The 24,015-nt window shown below is 37.6% G+C and overlaps 1 protein-coding gene across 1 annotated transcript in view; it reads left to right on the top strand.

Moving 5' to 3' along the window:
* The window catches only part of gpc6a (glypican 6a), a 159,843-nt gene that overhangs the window by 85,507 nt on the left and 50,321 nt on the right, over positions 1-24,015 (top strand). The window contains exon 4 of the mRNA XM_028584269.1: positions 8,657-8,822. Within this exon, the coding sequence (XP_028440070.1) occupies positions 8,657-8,822 (166 nt within the window). The remainder of the gene's footprint in view (positions 1-8,656; positions 8,823-24,015) is intronic.

The raw sequence follows: 24,015 nt of genomic DNA, 5'->3' as shown, positions 1-24,015 counted from the left end.
CAGATTCTGCTCAGGGCAGATTAACTGACCTCCTCCATATGAGAATATGGTTCATCCATGTTTCTCAGCTGAGGCCCACTTCCAGATGCACTGGACAAACTTGTCTGTCTCTCTCTCTCCCCCTCTCTCTCTCTCTGTCTGTCTCCTTCTCTCTCACTGGCTCACAGCTCACACAGCTTGCTGGGGATAAGGCCTCAGCCACAGTGCTGTGACGGCAGATGGCATCTGGCTCAAAAAGGTTGGCACGTCATCGGGAAATGTGCTGCACCAAAGATGTCCTTTTTAATTAAAAGATTTTGATCTGTGGTGAACTGCAGAATGTTGGAAAAAATGAGAGACAGCATGCGGTCTGAAATACAAGGACATGATATAAAATGATAATGAAGAAATATACTGTATACATCTCTCTACAGTATATGCTCTTCAAATTCATACTGAAAACTGAAAGATAATGATGCAGTCACCCTGATACTGAGGGGGAGGACATTTAGAACTAAATACAAAAGGAAGGAAAATCCATCCATCAAATCTTAACATTAAATTTTATGGTAAAAAAAATCTGTCTTATCCAACAACTAGTGAAAATATGTCACATCAGTTAGCAGCCCAGATGACGTCTTATGACAACTTTTTTGCACCTTGACTTAAAGTATATGGCACCACATATTTATTTTACAAGCACTTAGAGAAGGTTGTCAGCACCGATGTTGTGACATTTGTACAGAGGTTTCTTGGCAGCCACATGAGAACTGTTTGCCCCTGGCTGGGCTGCAGACCTTCAAAGTTAGATGGACACAGGGGGAGTGCTGGCACCATGGCAGATGGATAAATATATAAGGTCTCATTCCCACCAGAGATGCTGAATGGCTCACGGTACGCTGTGCGTAGTCATCGAGCAATATGGGCCTGGCTTTTAACATGTTTGCACTTGTCTTGGTAAATTAAAGAAACAGTCCCAACTGCTGCTCCAGACATATAACATGGTACATGTCAGGGTAGATCAACGGGTGATCCCATACCTCCCCAAGAAAGACATTTGAGCTGACTCATGTGGGTTGCTGGGCCCGCCAAGTACCGCTGTGTTGTTTCATGGAGGCACAGCTGTTCACATGTGGATTATTCTGTCAGTCTCAGACAGTCATTGATTTGACAGCAAGTGATTTTAGTGCAGCCTCTCTGGAATTGTCTTCGGCTCCATCTTACATTTAACATGGTGAGTGGAGGGAGACTCTAAAGTTCACAGAGAAGCACAGAAAGGAGACATGATTAGTGAAAGTACAAGTGAAGTGAAGACTTACTTGTTTAGGCTAGCTTTTGGGTAGCCTATGTCTTTTACTTATTTGATAATTATATTTGTTGTATTTGTATTTTATATTATTGACTGTTTTATTGCCAATGCACATTGTAAAACACTTTGTGACTTTGTCCGTGAAAAGCACTGTACAAATACATTTTACTTACTTACTTACTTACTTACAAAGTGCTATAGACTGTGGTTTATTATCAATGACAACTTTAGTGCATACGGTGTCATATTGTGCACAGTATATGACTGTATGTACCAAAGGATTATTATTCATCCCAAGTCTACCCATTTGCTTATCTTATTGTATATATCCTCTGAGGGGTGGATTCTCAGCTGGGTTGCTCAGCTTTTGTGGCTGCTAAACCTGCACAAATACTGTAAGACAAAAAGAAACCGTGTAATTCATAAAGCACCCGCAATTGTGAAATGCACACCTAACTGTATCTTGGTGCTCCTGTGCTATTTTCACATATTTGAATAAGGTTTTATATATATATATGTATTTGGCGCAAAATAGGCCCCTTTCTATGCAAATGGACCTTGTTGCAAAAACAGTCCAATTCACGAAGATCAGCTCTAATAGCCACATGCAGTTCCAGTTAATTTATTAGCGTCTTCGGAGAGTTGGTGGTAACTGAAGCGCACCCACAGCACTGACAGGCTGGGATATTAAATCCCAAATACGTTTTCTCTCTGTTAGGTTTAATTATGAATTTATTAATTCTTTGAATATAACTTAGTATACGCCACTGCTAAATCAACAATTCACAACAAGCAAACCAGAGCATACTGTACACTTTGTAAGTACACATGAGACAGTGGCTTTGTTTATGATTCTAAGAGTACTTGGTTAAGGTCAGATTAACTTCATGGTTGAAGTAGAGGACAGTTTTTGCAAGGCATTGCAATAGAGCTCGTTCATCACAAAAAAATGTCTTTGACCAACTCGTTTCTACTACTCAATGTGCCCAAGCATTAATATTTTTTTTTTATTACATTAAATGCTTTCATTTACTTAAAGTCAGCACGACTTGGGGAAGTCTAGTAAGAGAATGATCACCCAACAATAAAAACTATCGTTTTGCCCACATCATAGAAATAATACATAAATTAACATTTATATACGTATTGTAATATAAATGTTGATAATAATAAATTAACTACTGCACTAAGTTTAAGCTATAACAAAGCATCACATTTTATGAGCTCATTGTATGTGCAAGTCAAACTTTATTCTACTAAATGTAACTGTCAGTTAAATGTTATGGCAATCAAATACAATATCAAACTCTGAACACTATTATAAGAGCTCATGTTTTACATCTTTCTGTATGTGATAAGCAGCAGTAGTGCTTAATGAGATTTTCTTTAAAACAAAAACCACTACTTAAAGCAAATGCAGACATACTGCATTACAGACGTATCTTATGAAAGTAGATCTTTAAACTTAACTATGCATTGACATTATTTCTGTCTTGTCATCACTCCAGTTTGCTCTTCTTTCTTTATGATTAAAAAAGCATTAGCTTATGTCAGTGCAGCAGACGGCTAGTGTGTGAAGGTTTTAATGTTACCTTCTGTGAACATCTTCCAGCTTCTCTAACCTAAGGAAATAATTCATTTTTATATTTGTAAAATTTAGAAATAAGTGAAGTTTTTACACAGGCGTTTGGTGCGACCAAGCACATGTTTCTCTTGGTAGCAGATGGGAGTCTGATTTGCACAGTGACGGATCACTCATATTGCCATTGACACTAATGGCTGTGCAATTGAGTGGGGACACTGGGGCACCAATGCAGTCTTACATCCATGTCCAATCAGTGCAAAGTAACGCAGCCTGTCACAATAATTATGACAGAACTATTGAGACAATTTTTGGGCGACAGTCTCACTGTCCCACTAGTGTTCCCCTTGATTGGCCTTAGTAGCTTGCACAGTCATTGTCATTTCTCACAACTTCATTACTTTGTGGCACAAAGCAATTTCCATCGTCTGTGCTCTTCCCACTCTGTTACTCCTAAAGGGAGTTCACGCCATATGTGCATGACAACACCCTGTTGGATAGACAAGGTGATGTCTTCCAAGAGTGTCTTTTAGAGTTATCTCTCATTATGAGAGTCGTATCCATTATTTTAATGATTTAGGTATCTGTCTTATATACAGTATGTCTTATTGCTGATAGTAAATTCAGGTGAGTGTAATGGCTGCCGACTGTGGCCTTTTAATGGGACGAAATGAGAAGTGGCTTGCTTTATTATTGCTCGGCTCACTGCATTTATAATCTCACATTTTCATTTTTTCTCAACTCAATGAAGTTAAAGCTCACATCAGCTGGGTGAAATGTTGACTGCATCTTTAAGATGCTCTTTTAAGCAAAGGAGTAAGCTGCTTTTTAAGCCTCACCCACTCTCAAATAAAAAATAAATACTTCTACAAGTAGAAGTCTGACATTTTTTGATATGATAAATGTTCACTTAAAGGTATTAACAAAATCATTTACTTAATTTATCAAAAGTGACTCAGTATGCAGAATGGCTACGACAAATTTGAGGTACTTGTAATTTACTTGGGTATTTTTATTTCATTGTATTTCATTCTTCTACTCCACAGTGCAGAGGGAAATATTAAACTTTATTTTATACTTTTTTATATATATATATATATATATATATATATATATATATATATATATATATATATATATATATATATATATATATATATATATATATATATATATATATATATATATATATTACTTTCTTATATATTATTTATATATATATATTACTTACTTATATATAATATAATATAATATAGTTTAAGATTATACATACAAAATATATGAAAGGCTTATAAGTATGTGATGCTTTAGTGTTGATTAAATTACCCAACAGTGTACAGTATAAAAAAGATAGAATAAGCGCCATCTCGACCAATTTACACATTACTGCATACATAATAATAATAATCCAATGATAATTTTTTCTGCATTATGAGTACTTTTGCTACTTAAAGTACATTTATTGAATAATACTTACTTATATTATATTGTTTTTGTTATTGTCTTTTACTTATGTAGAGTGATCTAATTTATTCCTTCACGGCTGCAAAACTCTCACACTGACTGGCACACAAACACATGCTCTCCATGTGGCGTTATCATAGCACTTAAACATCAGATGAATAGATTAGTGTTTTAATCTCACTCCGGATCTAAGGCATCTCGCGCCCCAGTCCTACACTCAGCCTGCTGTGAAATATTCCATCCACTGAACTGTAAATAAGTGCTAACAAGATTATCAGATTACCCTTCATCCCGGCCATACAGCGACTGCTGGGCACAGTAACTGCAGTGATATAAAAATCCCTGTAAAATAATTGCGTTAGGAGGCACCATTTTAATGCAAATTTTCTAAAGGCTCACGAAGCTCAAGGGCAGCCTAAAACACCTTCCAATTTGCAGTATGAAATATTTTTGTTTTTGGTCGCCACTAAAAAGCCACACTGAATGTAAAGAGGGCAGTGGGAATGGGTCTATAGTTAAGAAACTTCTCCAAGTGTTTTCTCCATGTCTCTTAAATAGACAATGAAAGACAAAGAAAATGGGCCACATTTAATTGAATTGAGAGAAACCGATTAATCCCAGAACTTTTTTTTTAATCATGTGTTATTCTCATGAATCAATACTGTACTTGATTGTACAAGTTGGAAGAAAAAGTATATTTTTAAATTATACAAAATGTTTGCTGATGTTGAGTAGATTATACAGTATACTATTTTCATTTGGCTCCTCTGTATTGCTGCCATTGTTTATACCACAGCAGTGATACAGTGAATTTATTAAGGGAATATATTCCCATACTGTTGACTAGTTTTTGTTTTATGATAGTGGTTTAAACTGGATTTAATGTCCTTGCCCAGGTACAGTGACTGGTTGGGGCTAAACCAACAGAGAAAACAACAAATATATGTATATGCAAATTAGCCTGTGAAATGAAATGATTCATATAGCTTGATAGGAAAATGTTATATTTAATCGGTGGGGTTTGAGTCATTGACGGGGGAGAGGGAAAGAGATTGCTGGAGATGCATGGGGATGCGGGTGGAGGTGGAAGTGCAATCTAAAAACTGTCTTGTCCCTGTCTCAGTTATAGTAGGCTGGTGAATTGCATGTAGCAGCCAGATTTGACTTTGTTTTATATGTTTGATACTGATTTTGTCAATACTGAAAGTAAAGTGCAAGCACAGAATAGCCAGACTCAGATCTAAAGGTGATTTTATAATCTGCTAACACAATATTACATATACTTTAAGAAACTGCAATACATTACATTTAGTCTATATCGACGACGTTTCATTTACGGGATTGTTCCAGTACCGCCGGAGGTTTTGTCGGATGTCCCTCATTTTTGGCTGGACATTCCTCACCTTCCGCTTTTTTCATGTTGGGTTCTAAACTCGGGGTCAAATCGGGAAACATCCTCTGAGCTAGAACCGACAATCAAATTATATTTATCTTTTTCTTGAGTAAAAGTATCATCGCACACTTGACAGCCATTTTAATTCCAGAGCTCGCCTCCGTACGTGCAAGTTCCACCAAAACAAGTTCCTTCCCAAGGCTGTTTTGCAGAGGCACTGTATCTGCGTTTAGCATTAAGCGCCCAAGACAATTGTGATTGGTTTAAAGAAATGCTAATAAACCAGAGCACATTTTTCTCCTATCCAGGAATGTTGTGTGGACTAGCCAGACCCTCCTGCGCAGCGCTGTGGAGGAAGGTCTGGCAATGCAAGACTACATTACATTCATTCAGCTGAGGCTTTTATACAAAGCAACTTATAATAAGTGCATTCAACCATGAATTCATAAAATAAGCGAATCATTATTATAGAAATCATAAAGTGTGAATTGGCAAGTGAAACTTTCTTTCGGAATTAAGATATGCTCTGTCCAAAGCAAACACTGTGATTGGCACGGACTTGGTGCTGTTTGTCTGTCCAAATGTGGCAGTAACACCTGCCTGTTCACTCTGTTTGTCTGCTAGTGTCTTTTCCGGGTTTCTCTCCGTCTGTTTCATCTGTATCTGTCTCTCTGTTTTCTTGGTGTTTGTTTTTCTGCGACTTTGGCAGCGTCTTTGGCTTTCTACACAGCTGGTTCTTACTCTGTTTGCTCTTCTTTTTCTTTTTTTTGGTACTCCCTCCAGCACTGCCTGTGAATTAGAAAAAGTAGAAAGGAATTAAACTCCAGGTAATGTCGTGCATAAAATCTAATGACTGTGAAGGGTCCATGCAGGCTGATAGCAGACACCTATAGTACTATAATAATAATAATGATAATAATAATAATAATAATAATGATATGAATCATTTATAATTATATAAACTGGCAACACTTTATACCCCTATTTAGCTTTTATAAACAGTACATAAACATGTGATTGATGATCTGTTCATAATGCAGTATAATGTATGCAAATGTAAGTGATAATATTTGTTTAGAAGTGGAGGCTGACACAGGTGAGTAGCCCTGGTTAAGATGAACCACATTGCAAATGGTTGCTAAACGGTTGGTAGCGTAACATTTAACAATAAACAGCTGGAAATAGACAGCCATGCTTTGTGTAGGACTGCCTTCCATGGCTGCCAAGAACTGCAGACCAATGGATTATCCATGTTACACAAGGACAAACATTAATACACACATAGCATGACATAGAGTACAAGAATATGAGATGGAGGACGTCTCCACCACAGTCCTCATGCTTACAAATGTTTAATAGGGGGACTTACATCTTACATCTCCGTTTTTCCCACAAGCTGGTTTGGGTTTTGCAACTAGCAAACTGAATTAAGAGTTTGTTGGCCATTAGTTCAGCTCTTTAGCATTTTCCCACAAGTAACAGAAATAATGTAGCTGCACACACACACACGCACGCACGCACACACACACACACACACACACACACACACACACACACACACACACACACACACACACACACACACACACACACACAAACACACTAATAATTATTTTGGTATTATTTAATCCTAAAGTAATATCATAAAACCAGCAACCATTAGTAACATCAGATTATTTTTCTAATATAGAAGCCTGACACATACAGTAAATGGGCTCCAGGTCAGTTGTGAAATGTGTTCAATCAAATGAACCTTGTGTGCAATATTCCCATATGTTAACCACTCTCCCAGTACAATAATTATAGACTGTAGACAAGACCAAAGCTGTCATTGCACAGCATCAGATGTTGCCATGGAGCTACTGTACAAAGGTTTTCTTTTCTCCAACTTCTAACAATAATAATAATTAGAAAGAAAATGGTATACACAAAATGAGTAATGAACAAATCCTTCTCAGAATAAAAACTCATCTTAATTGCATGTCTGTCTGTCCTGGAAGAGGGATCCCTCCTTTGTTTTTCTCTTTCCTGAGGTTTCTTCTGTTTGTTTTTTCCTTTAAGAGTTTTTCCTTATCTAAATTGAGGGTCTAAAGGGTGTTTAAGGCTCTACAGATTATAAAGCTCCTCAAGGCAAATTTGTGATGTTAGGCTATAAAATAAATACAAGTTGACATAATTAATCACGGTTTTGCTCATATGGATGGACATGACATTACTAACTTAACATCATTTTCTGTGATGGGTAGATTGGTTCCTCTGCCACAGCTAAACCCTTTAAGTATAGAAGATGTGTCCAGTTGTGTAGTCCTTATGACAACCACTGACCAATCTGCCAACCTTCCCTGCTCACACACACACACACACACACACAAACACACCCCAGCAGTCTCCAGAGTGTGTGCTGGACAAAATCTAAAGTCAAGCATGAATACAGAGGCTGACAGGCCAATTATCAGATGTACTCTTCGTTCTGCATCCCCACCTCTGAAGGGAAGCAGATGTGAGAATCCTGTCGCTTTCACTCAAGCCGGTACAATGACATGGCACAACAACAAAAGGCACAGCCTTCACAAGGAATTGAGATGGACAGAGTTGTAAACATTGTATTGTCATACAGTTTTATCTGGTGGGTTTTCACATTTCAAGCTTCAGAAGATATGATGTAGTGTTGGGATGTTTGTCAAAAAGTTGAAATGCATCTGACTATTCGCCCCCACCCCTCCCCTGAACTTTCAATTGGAATTTCATTCGTTATAGATGCTTTGTAGAAATATAAAAATGTCCAGGAATGTTATATGCAATATTACTGTTTTATCACAACTACTCTTTCCATTCTAGGAATCATACTGCATGTCATAAAACATTTACTGAGGTTTAATGAGCTTGAAAAGACATGACATAAACTGAAGAACCTCTCTTTGCTTCATAGGTGAATGTAGTACCAGCATGTGTCAAAGCATTGACCAAGATGCTGTACTGTCCATACTGTCGCGGCATGCCTGGGCTGAAACCCTGTCACAACTACTGTCACAACGTTATGAGGGGCTGTCTCGCGAACCAGGCAGACCTAGATGCTGAATGGAACCTCTTCATCGGTAAGAAATAAAAGATTCTGCTTCAAATCGAGTGCCCTTGCACATGTTTCTCAGTTTCTCTTTGTAATATGTTTAAGGTTTGTGTGTCTGCCTGCTTGTGTGCACACGTACTTCTAAGGCTGCATGTAACTTTTCCAAGGCAGTGTCTTTGAATAGTCTCTGTGGGAATTCAGTAGGATGTGCTGTGTTAGATTCAGCTTTAAAGGATTTGCAGAGACAAAACGGAAATCTTATTTGTGCAACCATTCCGTCTTTTTTCAGTCTGAAATGTTGTTTGCTGTTGCTGGAACCCTGGCATAGTGCTTAAAGCTCTGGTCCCTGCTGTTTGGGATTGATAAAGGAGAGCAGATCTTAGGCAAACACATTTTCTATAGTGTTTCCAGCTGAGTTCGGTGAGTAATATAGCACTTCAGTTAGGCTGTAAGTAGCTGGATGCTCTAAGCCCTCCTGTTAAATGGATACCAAGGAGGCACATAGAGTGTTCCCTCTGGATCTTTTGTAGGCCAATACTTTTTTGTTATGTACCCCAATCGCGTCCTCCCACCCACACTAACAGATTTTTTTTTTAAATGGGGTGACGTTTTTTTAAGAGGCATCCCTGAAGACAGTGTGTCAAGTGAACTGCACTTCTAAGCTTTTGGCTGTTATGTGACAGGCCTGTCATTCGAGAAACCATCAGATGACGTACTGCTTGTTCTCTCCCATGGCATGTCTGAAGTCTCAGATCAACACAGGCCCCTGTGCACTGAATGAGATGTCTCGCAGCTTTATGACGTGTTAAAAAGTTAGTGTCTTGTTCGGTTTTTGAAGAGGCAAATCTATTGCCGCAACGGGACGTTCTGTTTGACAGTAATGGGAAGAGCTGTTGTTGCAACAGAATGATGAATCTGGTAAGACAAAAACACCCTTGGGGTGTAGAAAAAGTTTTTTTTTTTTTTTTTTTTATATTGTTCAACTTTTTGGGCAGACATTGTTTTTTGGTTTGGAAAGACAATGTTGTTGGGAGTATTATAATTACAAATGTAGAACCCAAGGGATGTTTATTTTCACAATGAAAGACACATTTTCTGATGTCTACTGACATTTTGTATTCATTATCTGTTGCTAAAGAACTTCGATTTGCTTACGGTGCAGCTTGCAAGAAATATTGATTTGCCTTTCAGAGACAACTTCTAAATGTGTCACAGGTCAGTTATCGCCACTGGAGCACATCTTTGCATTATAGAAATTTATGGATTGAGCCCTTACACAATCTGTCATTGTCATCCCTTTAAATCATCACTTATTAGAGAAGGTTAGATTAGAGGCACAGCCTTCAATTTTTAGGAGCCCTCAATGACATTTACCTGTGGACTGTGTTCATAGTTAAATGTTACTATTGATATCATTGATTCGAAAGACAATAAAAAGGAGAGCAAGGCTTTTCATTTAGTTTTAAATTGTAACAGCAAGAGATAAGATGAGTTCTGAAAATGGTCTATAATCTTTCTAAATCCAGTTGAATCAGGGACATTTATGTAACAAATAACATTCTTTCTTTTATTAAAAATAGACAAAAATATAGAGGAATGCCAACTTGGCAAAACTAAAACCATGTTTTTTCTCTCTCTAATGTACAAAGTTGAGCTTTTGTCATTCTTACTTAGTGGAACAAATCAAACATAAAAAGACTATTGCAACATCTTTCCTTGTGGATAGATTTCGGAAGATATGGCACACAAAAAAAAACAAGGTTGACAGATTTATATTACGGTATATTAAACATTGTAAATTTATTGTTTGATTTAATTAAATACAGTAAATTAGGGCTGGGCGATATCACAAAAAATGTGATCCCAATATATTTTTTCTATTTTGATCAATATCAATATATTAGAATATAGTTTATTAACATGTAAAATAAAAAAACATGACTTTACAATGTGCAGCACGTTTTTGTTGAGGACTCACATTACACATTCACATCATGGGATGCCCCACTGGTCAACAGAGCAGTAGTGTCTTCTACTGGCAAAAGAAAATTAAAAGTAGCCATATTTTCCTCGTACAGAGTCATCTTACAGTTACGTTTTCCTTTTTTGTGTCTACAAAATAAACAAGTGGAAACTAGGGGAGTAGTCAGTTTTGGCTACATTTCTCTTGATTTTGTTAACAACCTAAAACTACTTAAAAGCAACATATTAATTGTTAAAAAATAAATAAATAAATAAAAAAACTCCTGCCAAACAAAAAGTAAACAGGTGCATATGTAAACAAGTGTCTTTTGCTATACAATAAGATTGAGAGCTTGTAATATTCTTGCTCCTTTTTGAATAATTTTCATATGGGGCAATAGAAGACAAAAAAAGACGACACGATTGATTGTTGTTTTTGTACAGCAGCTACAGCCCAGCTAATGCTAGCACTGTTAACAGCAGACATACTACTACAGAAAACCACTAGAAGGTTAAACTTGTCTAACTCTAATGTGTAGAAACTCCCAACCCATAATACAATATTCTCATAAAAAAAAAACACCAGAGCTGCATTCAATTATAATATACAGTGTATACTGACCTATAGACATGCCTGTAAAATTTATAGGCATTTTTGAAATATCATGGCAGAAAAATGGTGGTGCAATTAATACATGAATAGACCCAACCACAATGTTTGTTTACAATAACTTCTGGGTAGAAAACTTCTATCCTCCTCTACATACAATATATCGGTGCTGAGCAAAACAGGCATGAGGAATTACTAGATTTACTCTTATCTCATTCTTCTAAAATGCATGTTTGATGCTTTTATATGTCAACACTTTAACTAACATTAAGGTGGAGACCTAATTTACCTGTTGGGCCACAGACAAAAGAAAATGACACCACTCAAACTAGCAGTTAGTCCGACCGGCGGTGTGATGTTGCTGTTCGTAATGCTAGATTTGGTTTATCAAAGACGCTAGCAAAGCAACAGTACAGAAAATATCACAGCAGTACTGTACCCAATGTTGACAATTTAACATATCTCCACAATTCAAATCAACTGTCATTTGTGTTAGCCTGATGTGACGGTGATTCGGTCTATACTAGCTGCATTCAATGTAATGCTTTATTTAATGTTTGTATTATGAGTTTGCCATATGGAAATATGAGCTTTGATTACAGCAATGAAAACAGAAAATGAACCCTGCCAACAATTTTCTTCTGAAACTAGTTAAATATAACAATCTGGCTTATATACATTTTTTCTCACTTTGAGTTAAATTGCTAGGTAATGATTGGCAGTGACGCAATGTGTCAAATTAGGTAAGCCTTTCTAATTGAACAAGCGTGAAGCCTGTCTGAACCAACTGTGTGTGTGTGTGTGTGTGTGTGTGTGTGTGAGAGCAGGGAAGGTTGGCAGATTGGTCAGTGGTTGTCATAAGGACTACACAACTGGACACATCTTCTATACTTAAAGGGTTTAGCTGTGGCAGAGGAACCAATCTACTCATCACAGAAAATGATTTGAAGAGACAGTTAAATACATGTTAAGTTAGTAATGTGTGTGTGTGCATGACTTGACTAATTTCCAACTCAATACAGTCTTGAGTGACTTGACTTGAGAAATACGATTAAAGATAGTATTTCTATCTTAGAATCAAAGAGAATTATAATATAAATACAGACTATAAATAATCAAGTTCTGGTTAAATGGCTGTATAGCACTGCACTATACTGCAAACCACTGTTGGGACTAAAAATTACATTTTTAAAGCCAGTTTTTAATCATCACAACATGGAGCACAACAACACTGTATGAACTAACTGTTGTTTTTCTGACTTTTCTGTTAAACATTTATTGAAGTATTATTTGCATGATCCCTCATTCCCAAAACACATGGTGACAAGTCTGCAGCTGCTGACAAGTCTGTAGAGAACAATGGAGCACCCCCACTCAAACACGAAAAACTGATTTTCAGCAACACATGAAAGTCACATCAGATGGCTGATTTTCTATTTTGTTTGAAAAGTGAAGATCAGGATTTATCTGTCATCATTTTACCACAGAAAATGTTTTTGTTTTTTTTATCTGATGCAATGCAGCAGAAGACACATGGTGTCTCTGTTAAAAGTGTAAAACCGGGAACTCTAGTTGCAACAGCTGAGTAGTACTGTTTATTGTCATGCTGGCACTAAATGTCTTGACATTGAATTACATAAATACTGTACCTGCCTCATTGGTAGTAATCAGATAAATGTACATATAACTAAACCACTGAAAACATTGCAATATTGAGACTAAAGCCTGCTACCTTGTTTTGACATTTTCTAAAATAGAACATGATCTTTAATAATAATGCTGTACTGCACTAGTATTGTGCACATTCACAAATACCTATGTCAAGGTTTTAATTGGTTTTTCACATTAATACTAGATAAAACTAGAAGTACAAATATTAATTTTTTATTCCCTTTCCATATCGCTTTGTGGCTTTAGCTTTTGGAATTCATAGTTGAAAATAAATGGATAGGAATAGAGACATAAAAGCTATAACAACAGAACATGATTTTATGTCATGCTAGTAAAGTCAACGTTTTTTTCTTGTGCTCTAAATGCTGTACAAAGCCATTAAAACGTCACTTAACATACTGTAGAGCACTAACAACACAGAACCAGAGGAATTTATGAGAAACACTGTAACACCAAACAAATCAACAAGACTTACAAGTTTGAGATAAAAATTAAATTCTAGGCATTCTGACAAATTGATAACTACTTGATTATTAAGATGCCGGTATCACACTGCAGGTTTTACAAGCATTACTGGGGAGAGTAAAACAAATGTGCCACTACTGTGTTTATTCCTGAAATCTGTGTAACATTGAAACAATAATAACCTTGGTGAATACTTTGATGTAGCCTATATCACTATGCAGAAGGAGACAAATGATTACACCATCCCTGTCATACATTTTAAAGTTAGTCACAGTACAGTAGTTTACGGTTTGTAAAGGTTACCGTAACGACTTCACGCCTTTCAGGCTGAAAATGGAAGACAGACTGTCAGTGAACAATGAGCATAAACCTGGGGAAGGATGTGATTTACCTGCTCGTACCTGTGTTGGGTGATTTTAGGCATCCTGTGTGTGTGTGTGTGTGTGTGTGTGTGTGTGTGTGTGCGTGCGTGCGTGCGTGCGTGCGTGCGTGCGTGCGTGCGTGCGTGCGTGCGTGTGCGTGCGTGTGTGCGTGCATTTGTTTTCAGGGAAGGAACTCATGGTTTGGCCAATGGGTGATACCACACCATCAGTCACCTGCCATTGTGACAAATTTACCCAGCTCTGCATCATGACAGACACATCATTATCATTTTTCTTGTCAGCACCTTGTTAAAATACCCTCAGAGAGAGAGAGAGAGAGAGAGAGGGGAAAGACACATGCTGTTATTCACACACTAGCAGTTTTTCAGGCTAACATCATGATCAACGCCATTTTTCAGCTACACATGGCCAAAATTGATGGCAGGTTTTAATTGACTTTTTGATAAACCCCTTCCCCAAACAGTGATTGTCCAATCATAGCTTTGCAACCATAACTAGACACGGCAGGCTGTTGTAAGAGAAATACTTCATCTAAAGAGTTTCAAGAGTTTTTATTAATTTCCAAAACCAAAAACACAAGGGTAAAAAGGAATGGTTTATATGCTCTAACGTAAGATGCAATTGTTAGCATGTTTAAAGCCATGCATTAGCATATCATTTACTAACTAGGTTATATTACTTTGTGGAATTACACATAATGTATAAAAAAAGAAGCCAGACTAGCAAATACACCATGTATTTTTTCAACACTGTAAAAACTGTGTGGACAGTCCTGGATGCTATCAGAGTTTAGACTAACGTTAGCAGTTATTTTGCCCTTTTTTGGATTTGGGGAAGTTACCGCTCCAGCAACCCCATGTTACCAGAGATGGCGTTACATTCACCAAACACAATTAGTCCTCATCCTGAAAGCGTCTTTTCTTGTAATGTTAAAGGTGAAAAAATACTATTGGAAAATCTAGTAAGGAAGCTAAGCAGCCAAACCGTGTTTTCTTAGAACAAAAGTGTCTATTCTGTCATTTTTTCTTTGTCATATTTAGAATCCCAGGATTAACTACTGTAGCACTAAACTGCAATACAAGAACATCTCTTCTTTTTTTCCCCAGTCTTTTATCCTGATATAATAAGTAGCCATCAAGTGCCCTTTTAAAACATCTTCTACAAGATTTAATTTTATTACAAGTAAACTTAAAATTATAAAAAAAGTCTGCTGGAGACCGTTTCAAATCAACTCCTGGAGCTAACGTTAGCTTAATTAGTTAGCTAGCTACAGCTGATAAAATCGGCCAGTTACAGTTGTCATTTCAGCCAACAAATTTGGCCAGTTACAGTTGTCATTTCAGCCAACAAATATGTAAATATTTGTCTAAAAATATGAAGCCTGCTTTTGTCTACCTATGTCTTATATCAAGGACCTATTGTTGAAAAAAAAATTACAAAGAATTTTGAGTGGTAAATCTTCTACCGTTATCATTTAATGTTAGCCTGACAAGCCAGACCCACATCAAGATGTTGGGTCTGGGAACTCACTATTGGCAGGGCTCAATCCAAGGGGCGGGATAAACGGTTGTCTTTCAAATCCCTCTGCACGCAGTAGGATAGCGCTACAACCAGGCAGAGCAACGCTAGTTGATAGATTAAACTTTTGCCATATCCGGTCTGCAAAACTCTTCTTATTTATTTATAAATCTTCCTTTTTTAAGAATGACTTCAGTGCTCTTCTTTGTTCTTTTCTCAAAGAAAAACATAACTCCAAAGACCGTCGCAACTCTGCCGTCTTTATGTTAAGCCCGCCCACCGACTCTATACACTATGTGATTGGCCTGACCAGAAATTGTTTTTTCCAGCTCGCAAGCCAACGGATAGTTGCTAGACTGACCCTGGCTGCAAATTACATTTGCTGCTGCTAGGGTGCGTCTAGATTTCTAGGCTAATTGAATGTGAAATGCGAGGATGGAAAGATTGACAGGCGTAGCAGCAGTAACTAAGGGGGGCAGGGCTTAATTTACTGTATATACAGTAAAAATAATAAACTTATTGCATTAAATGAGAAGTGATTTGTATAGCCTACCATTGTGTTCCTTTATTACAAGCACAGGACTGTGTCTGTGTATACATTTTTTCTCCTAATTAAGATATAGGTTTGTGTTGTCCTCTGTTGAGTCCTTTGACACCACAGTGTAAGCGATCCTTATTGATTTTATTTGCTCATTTCTTTTTAATTGCATGGATTGTGTCCCAGTGTAACTGGACCTCCCCACAACCTCCCAGTTCATGAGAATTCAAGGCAATATTTTGTTTGTCCTCCAAGAAGGACTTTCTGTGATATCTGTAAGATTATGAAGATGAATGCCCTGCCAGTGCTTTACTTTAAATGACGTCGATATTTTGGCAGAAATAAAGCTCATAATCTGCTTTTACTGCACAGTGTAGCCTTTAATATGTCTATAAATTATCTACCAGTCTCACTGTAAAAGCTCTACACTGTCACTCAACATCCACAATGCTTTACCTGAAGAGTAATACAGTGGTCTTTAAAATTCCTCAAGTATGATAAAAATACTGCATCTTTAAGCAAAACCTGAGACATTTACCAGGCAAAAACACATCACACACACACACACACACACACACACACACACACACACACATACACTGGCACACTCAAACAGACTGAGTATCGAGCATGATGGTCTCAGTAACAGATATGACACGAACAAACAAGCTAGTGGGTTCCTGCCTGTCAGAGAGCTGAAGGCTGGATGACTCACTTAGCCTAGTGGAAGTGATCTCCATATCCTCAGCATAATCAAGAACCAGTATATTTTATTTCTAATTGCTACTGGCTGTGCAGAGTCTGCAAGATGCTTTTCTGTACATGTGGCAGGAATGCCTACACAGCTATACTTAATATAAGCAACATTTTTGTAATACTGTAAGTTACCACAGCTGATGGCCAGCTGTGTTTTATTTAATAGTTATATTGCCTCCACACACATGCACACTGACTGTTATTCTTACTATATTTTATCCTCAATTTTTATATTGATGGAAAGCATACAGTACTTGTTTTACACAATTATTGCATTTGATGTTATTGCATGTTTTAGACTATTCAAAATCGCATAAGCCCAGGAATTGTTTGACATTTTGGTATCGTGGTATCAATATACCTCTTGGCGAAAAAGCAAGCAGCCATATTTCCCAAAATGTCAAACTTTTTCTTCATGGTTACAATTTTCCAAAGCATTAATTTTGTATTTTATTGCGTGATTCCTTTCTTCTACCTCCTGGGCAGCCACACATTTGTACTAATTTTATTAATGTGTGACAGATACACATCTGCTTTTAATATTTCCTTTACCGTTCAACACTTTGCTATAAGAACTAAACAAACAGCAGAAAGGCAGCACAGGAAAATACAGTCATCCAGCAGAAGCACTAGTGTCTTGCAGCTGTAGCAGTAGAGAAAAGTGTTAATGTAAAAATACATAAGAGTTTATATGTGAGAAACAACAGACATGGTATCTGAGACTTCAGATGAGCAATAGATGAGCAGTAATCCAGACATAGCCGAAAGGCAATAAAACAGAAAAAAAGCCCTATCAAGAAATATTTGTTCGTTGAGCTACAATCCAGTTGTAAGTGCATGAGAGAATGCCTGTGGAGACTCCCCAGAGACACACAGATATGTTGGCAAGTTAGCGAGTCTTTTGCAATTGATTCACGTCTTGCACCTGCAAAGTGTTAACTGAGACGTCTTTTAGCAGAGTGATTTTGGCTGTGATGTTTGTGTTTAAACAAGGAGTATTCTGAGTAAGACTAAGATGATAAGTTTTTCAACATTAACACAAGGTTTACTTTGGATGTGTTTAAAAAGTTAGTTTAACAAAGGTGAAGAATACATGTAACAAGAATACAGGTTCAGGGATATGGCGGAGGCATAATATGTTTGTAATCGCTTATTTAGTGTTTCCCCTAGGATTTTTTCCAGAGGTGGTGAGGGGTGGTGACTGTCCCCCAAAAGGTTGTTGAGTGCCGGAGGGTGGCTGTGGACTTGTGTCCGCAAGCGGTTTCAGGAAAAGTGGTTGGACGTGTCCATGGCAATTGCACAGAACATCAACACCAGTACAAGCATAGGCTACCCGCGGACACGGAGTGCAGATAGTGTGTCAGAGCCTCCCAGACGGGTGAACTGAGACTCCGTTTCCTGCTTGTCGGTTAACAGTTAATGATCGGTTAACATTCAATTTCATTGTTTTTTTCTTTTGGAAGGCTTGCTCCCAAAATCGCCACATACTAGCTAATTAATTAGCCCGAGGTAAATGCTGTCTGTCCATGCTTCACAGTGGGAACCAGGCATGTAGAATCCATCCGTTCACCTTTTCTGCATCGCACAAAGACACGGCGGTTGGAACCAAAGATCTCAAATTTGGATTTATCAGACCAAAGCACAGATTTCCACTGGTCTAATGTCCATTCATTGTGTTTCTTGGCCCAAACAAATCTCTTCTGCTTGTTGGCTCTCCTTAGCAGTGGTTTCCTAGCAGCTACTTGACCATGAAGGCCTGATTCGCGCAGTCTCCTCTTAACAGTTGTTCTAGAGATGTGTCTGCTGCTAGAACTCTGTGTGGCATTCATCTGGTCTCTAATCTGAGCTGCTGTTAACTTGCGATTTCTGAGGCTGGTGACTCGGATTAATTTATCCTCAGCAGCAGAGGTGACTCTTGGTCTTCCTTCCTGGGGTGGTCCTCATGTGGGCCAGTTTCATTGTAGCGCTTAATGGTTGTTGCAACTGCACTTGGGGACACATTCAAAGTTTTCGCAATTTTCCCGACTGACTGACCTTCATTTGTTAAAGTAATGATGGCCACTCGTTTCTTTTTACTTAGCTGATTGGTTCTTGCCATAATATGAATTCTAACAGTTGTCCAATAGGGCTGTCGGCTGTGTATCAACCTGACTTCTGCACAACACAACTGATGTTGTGACCATTTGTAATCTTTTGCTATTTTTCCAAATTAATTTTAAAGTGACCCACATGATCATTCACAAAAGGTGTTCTGGTTTCTGCCCCCTAAGGTAAAGATAGCGATAAATGCCCCGGTTTGATTTTTAATTTCTGCCTTTGCTGACTCCTGGTGCGGCATTTACATAAAAAAAAAACATTAGTGCCATTTACAGCAAAGTACATAAACCTAAATCTTGGGTGTCATGTCTCCTTAAGGTATCATAACTTGTAATTGACATAAAGTCACATTAGACTAAAGCCTTTTGAATTGTATTTCCTAAAATGTTTTGTGTATTTTTTAGTTTTTTTCACACAAATTTATGAAACACTTTAACACAGGCTTTTTCACTTTTTGTGTTATTGCAACCATTTTACTGTCGTCACAAAAACAAGCTTCATTGTTTAACCACAGCTAGCCGTACCACTCTTTTCTCCAACATATTGATCAGGTTCAGTGTGTGACCTTTTGTGGCTTCTGCAAAGAAGTAAAAGGAAAGCTAAATATGCTGTTTACATGCAAAGACTAATCCCGAAGACTGAAGAGTGACTCAGCTCTCTTATTGAATTATAGTGTGCTTATTGTGATTAGAACTTTAATACAAGTATAGTCTATATTCATGACTTTTCACTTCGGGATTGCCCTGTTGCCACCGGAAATTCCACCGTATACTCCTTCTTTTTGGCCGAATGTCCATTACCTTATGCTTTCTTTGTGTTGTAATTTTAAACTCTGGTCAATTTATGAGGTCTATGGTTAACTGCTCCTCAGATCTCTGCAGGGTAAATCCAGTAAACTAGCTAGACTATCTGTCCAATCTGAGTTTTCTGTTGCACGACTAAAAGAACTTTTGAACGTACACACGTTCCACCAAAACAAGTTCCTTCCTGAGGCTATTTTGCAGCGGCACCGGAACTCCGTGCGGCCCCTGGTGCTGCCCATGGCGATTGTGATTGGTTTAAAGACATACCAATAAACCAGAGCACATTTCTCTCTCATCCCGGAATGCTGTGTGGACTAGCCAGACCCTCCTCTGCAGCGCTGTGGAGGAAGGACTGTCAAAGCGAGACTAATACACTTATTAAGGTGTTTACACGATCGTTTCAATAATAAAGGTATTACTGCTCTCTGCTTACAATCATGCCTTGAATGTAAAATGCACTGACTTTAAATAATTTGCATTGGTCATTTTATGTTTTCTAAAGACATGTTTGGGGGACGGGAGCCTTTTACAATGGGTATTAAGTAGAGACAGAATGACTCCCTGGAAAGGTCACCAGATCAATGTAAGGCTAACACAACTATCATGAACTGTCATATTCCCCAGTCACTAATCAATATTTAGTCTCCAATCCATTAGTTGCTTCTTTTCAAAAATGCCGGAGGAAGCACACATTCATGAGTTAGCGTAGGAAATCAACCCCAGATCTTTCAATAGTACTAAATGTAGAGTCATTATGTTGCCCAAAACTGGAAATGTGAAACAGTAATTTTGATTATGAAAAATGAAATCAATAGAGCTAAACATAAATAGTAAAAATGTACAAAAAGTTATTAACAATTGATATTTAGTTATGTTTCTATTTTACCAATATCATCTGGGTTTTAGTGTTCATACTAGGGCTGCATGATTATGGCCAAAATGATTATTTTGATCAATACTGAGATCACGATTAATTATCACGATTATTTGTTGATTTTAACCAAAACAATTTTATTGTCACATAGGCTGATAATAACTGATTTTACATCCATATTGTGCTACATTCCTGCTAATACATCCATATTAAAGGATACTGTGAAGGCGTATGCCATTTCAGCTGTTGTGCGACCGCTTTCCATACATGCACGTTTGCCGTAAGGTATCTACCTGACGAAATAGCAACGCGAAATTCGGTGGCTCATTACACTGCTACTTACATGTCTGCGTTTCGCTCTGATGCTCCGAAACCCACGTTAGAGGCAACATAAACATCGCTGCATGTCATGCTAGTAAACACTAATAACACGTTACACAGCAGGTAACGTTAGCCTGCCGTTAGCTATAGTAGTAACTGGATTAAACACGGCTAAAATGCTGACAGCTAAACGGTGTAGTGTGACAGGATTCCAACAGCGGGACATCAAACAGTCTGCTGCTAAAGCTATGACCTAAAAGACACAAACTAGCACTGCTGTTGTATGAAAAACAAAACAGACGGGACAAAATGTTGCGTTTACTGGTAAACTGGTAAACATCGTGCCCGGTTTATGATGACCGACTGCTACCTGTTGTGGAATTTTCCTCACGTTACTCTGTCCTCTATGACTGTCTACACATCTAAAAACTAAAATGCGTGGTGCAGGGAAAAACTCTGATTGGCTCATGGAGGCACGTGATCAGACAGTGGTTTATGGAGCGCTAGATTGGCTTTGCAAAAACTTTGATAAGGAGCGTTCTATGAACGGAATTACGCATTTTAAATATCGCTCGATCACACAAATTTGATCGTGGGAAGCCAAAATCGTGATTAAAATTGTATTAATTGTGCAGCCCTAGTTCATACTGTACTTTAAACTGGCATAATCTCCAAGAGGCACTCCACGAAATCTTTGCAGGTGCTGAGCAGCAATTATATGCAGTCAGCAGCAACAGACAACACATCAAAGAGCCATACTGCAGTACTTAGTTGACACATTCTGTCGCTGAACAAAGCCAGTGTAGTTTTCCTCTCAGCTTGTCAAACTAGCAAAGCATGTAAACAAGGAGTGATGTCCCAGAGGATGCTCAGTGACACAGTGATGTCTCTCTGACAAGGAGCTATAACTAAGATGCAGTTAAAGAGTTGTTTTTGTTAACCTAACAACTTTCTCTTAATCATTTTTGTGCCACCAGTATTACAAGCAAAACATAAAGTATTGAAGCGTTTCTCAATCACATTTTAATTTATAGTTGTTTTTTTAATTCAATGCAAAGACTTGTGTCTTCATGACGTGTATGTAGACAAACAAATATAATTAATGTACTGTTAAGGCAACATACAACATTTTGTCATGATATTTGCAGTTTGTCAGCATGTAGAGAAACACCACCACTGGCAATGGAATAATAAGGTGTCCCTGGAAATTTATGCAGGGTGTCATCAACTTATATTGTTGGATGCTTAGTGTTTGTATGCCAACATTTTCTCCAGTTTGGACTGGCAGATGGTGCATGTTATTCCCTCCATTTTCATCACTTCAGCTCTGAATAATTGGGCAGACTTGTATTTGTGGGCACCCAAGTGGCAGTTCTGTTTGCATTATGTTCATCATTTCCAATACAACCAAATTATCCCCAGATTAATTCATATCAACACAGGAAGGGCAATTGCTGCAATAACAAATCTTTGCTGATGCTCACTGGAAACATAAATGTACTAAGTTTGAGTGATTTTAAAATGTATTTGATAATATGTATTTTAGAAAGAGAGTCACAGCTTTAATTCACATTGAACAATATTAAATTATTCAATACCTCAGTCAGTGTTTTACACCTTTTCTCCAGCCTCTTTGTTATTAAAGAGATTGACAGACAGTATGTGACATTGGAGCTACCACTTTAAATAATTTGGATAGTGATATGGCTTTATATCCTAAAGACAAAGTCACACAGGATGATTTTGAATACAGTCTAAGCCTGACTGGACCATTTCTGTACTCTGGGTTTGTACACAACTTGACACTTTGGTCCTCCCATTGACTCCAGAGCAGTCATGCAGAGCCCAGTAAGATTTAATTTTACTTGTGCCAGTATGTGGTGTGAAATAGTCCAAGAATTTACCACCACTGAAATCTGAGATCCTGTAGCGACGGTCACTGAACGAGAAGAGAAATCATTATTAACTCACAAACACAAATAATTTTGGACATTACTTTAACATAGGTAAATCTCAGTAGAGATGTCTCCTACTTCATTCTTCATGTATATCATATCTCAAGGAACTCAGCAATCTGCCTGGATCAGTATACATCAGTTAAATTATAAATAAAGTGAAAGAATGCACAGACTTTTTGTCAGTGTTATTCTTGTCAATATTTTAAACTATTTAGTTTCCCAGCAATGGGCAAGAAACCAGAGAGCACATATATTATAACCGATTTTATAGGTATCTGCTCAGGATGGATCTAGGAGTGTGTGACAGAAATTGATCTTAGAGTGGGTGTATTTATTGAACACTCCAGCACCACTCACCACATCCAAATTGTATTGACTGAGCAATGACCAAAAGTAAAAGAAGTCAATTTGATCTACCACTGGGATCAGACGGCAGAAATGTTAAATGTAAAAGTTGATAAAAAGTCATAACATTTAAAATCAGTCAGGCTAAAAATGCCCTTGATAATTATCAACCCTTTATTTGTTTTTCAACATTTTCACATAAAAGTTGTTGATTTGTCACTGATTCAGACATGAATGACTGCTATGTCCCCCAAGAGACTCTGCAGGTACAGTATTTTTGTTGGAGTCCCTTCTAATACCTCTGGGTGTGAAAATAGAGGAGTTTTCCATTAGAAAATGTCAGCCTAGAGCAGAAAAAGAAGTTGGCACCATGCAGCCAGCAGTAAACAACCATGTCAATACTCCCCACTGTATCAGTCAATGGATAGATAAATGGATGGATGAATGGTAGTGCAAATCGAATTATTTCATGATTACATGAAACTAATGCCAAAAGAAATATATCAGGCAAGATCAATATCAGATAAAGGAGGAAACAAAAAACATGTATTAAAGCATTTATAAAAAAAAAAATAAGTGCTTAGGTTTGTGGTCCTGTTTAAAAGAGTAATGTTGATAGCGTCAACATGTAAATCTGGCTCAAGAGTTGTAAAAACTGCAACACAGAATGGAAAAAGTGTACAAAAAAATACTTTTAAACCAGCAACCCCTTTAATGTGTTTCAGTGTACACATTTTTGTACAGGTACTAATAATATTTTATAAAAATCCTATAGATATTCGAAATCTGTCAGTCAGTAGACAGAAACAGAACGTTTCAGCTAAATGCAATCTGAATAAATACAAGTCAGAAGTGGAATTTAAAACCCTTACCAAGCACTGCTTCTACAGTATTGTCTGCCAACCAGAAAATGACAGAAA

The sequence above is a fragment of the Perca flavescens genome, chromosome 1 (genome assembly GCF_004354835.1).
Source record: "Perca flavescens isolate YP-PL-M2 chromosome 1, PFLA_1.0, whole genome shotgun sequence".
In the NCBI taxonomy this organism is placed as follows: domain Eukaryota; kingdom Metazoa; phylum Chordata; class Actinopteri; order Perciformes; family Percidae; genus Perca; species Perca flavescens.
Note: the sequence above shows the minus strand (reverse complement) of the source record. Positions and strands in the feature narration are given on the sequence as shown.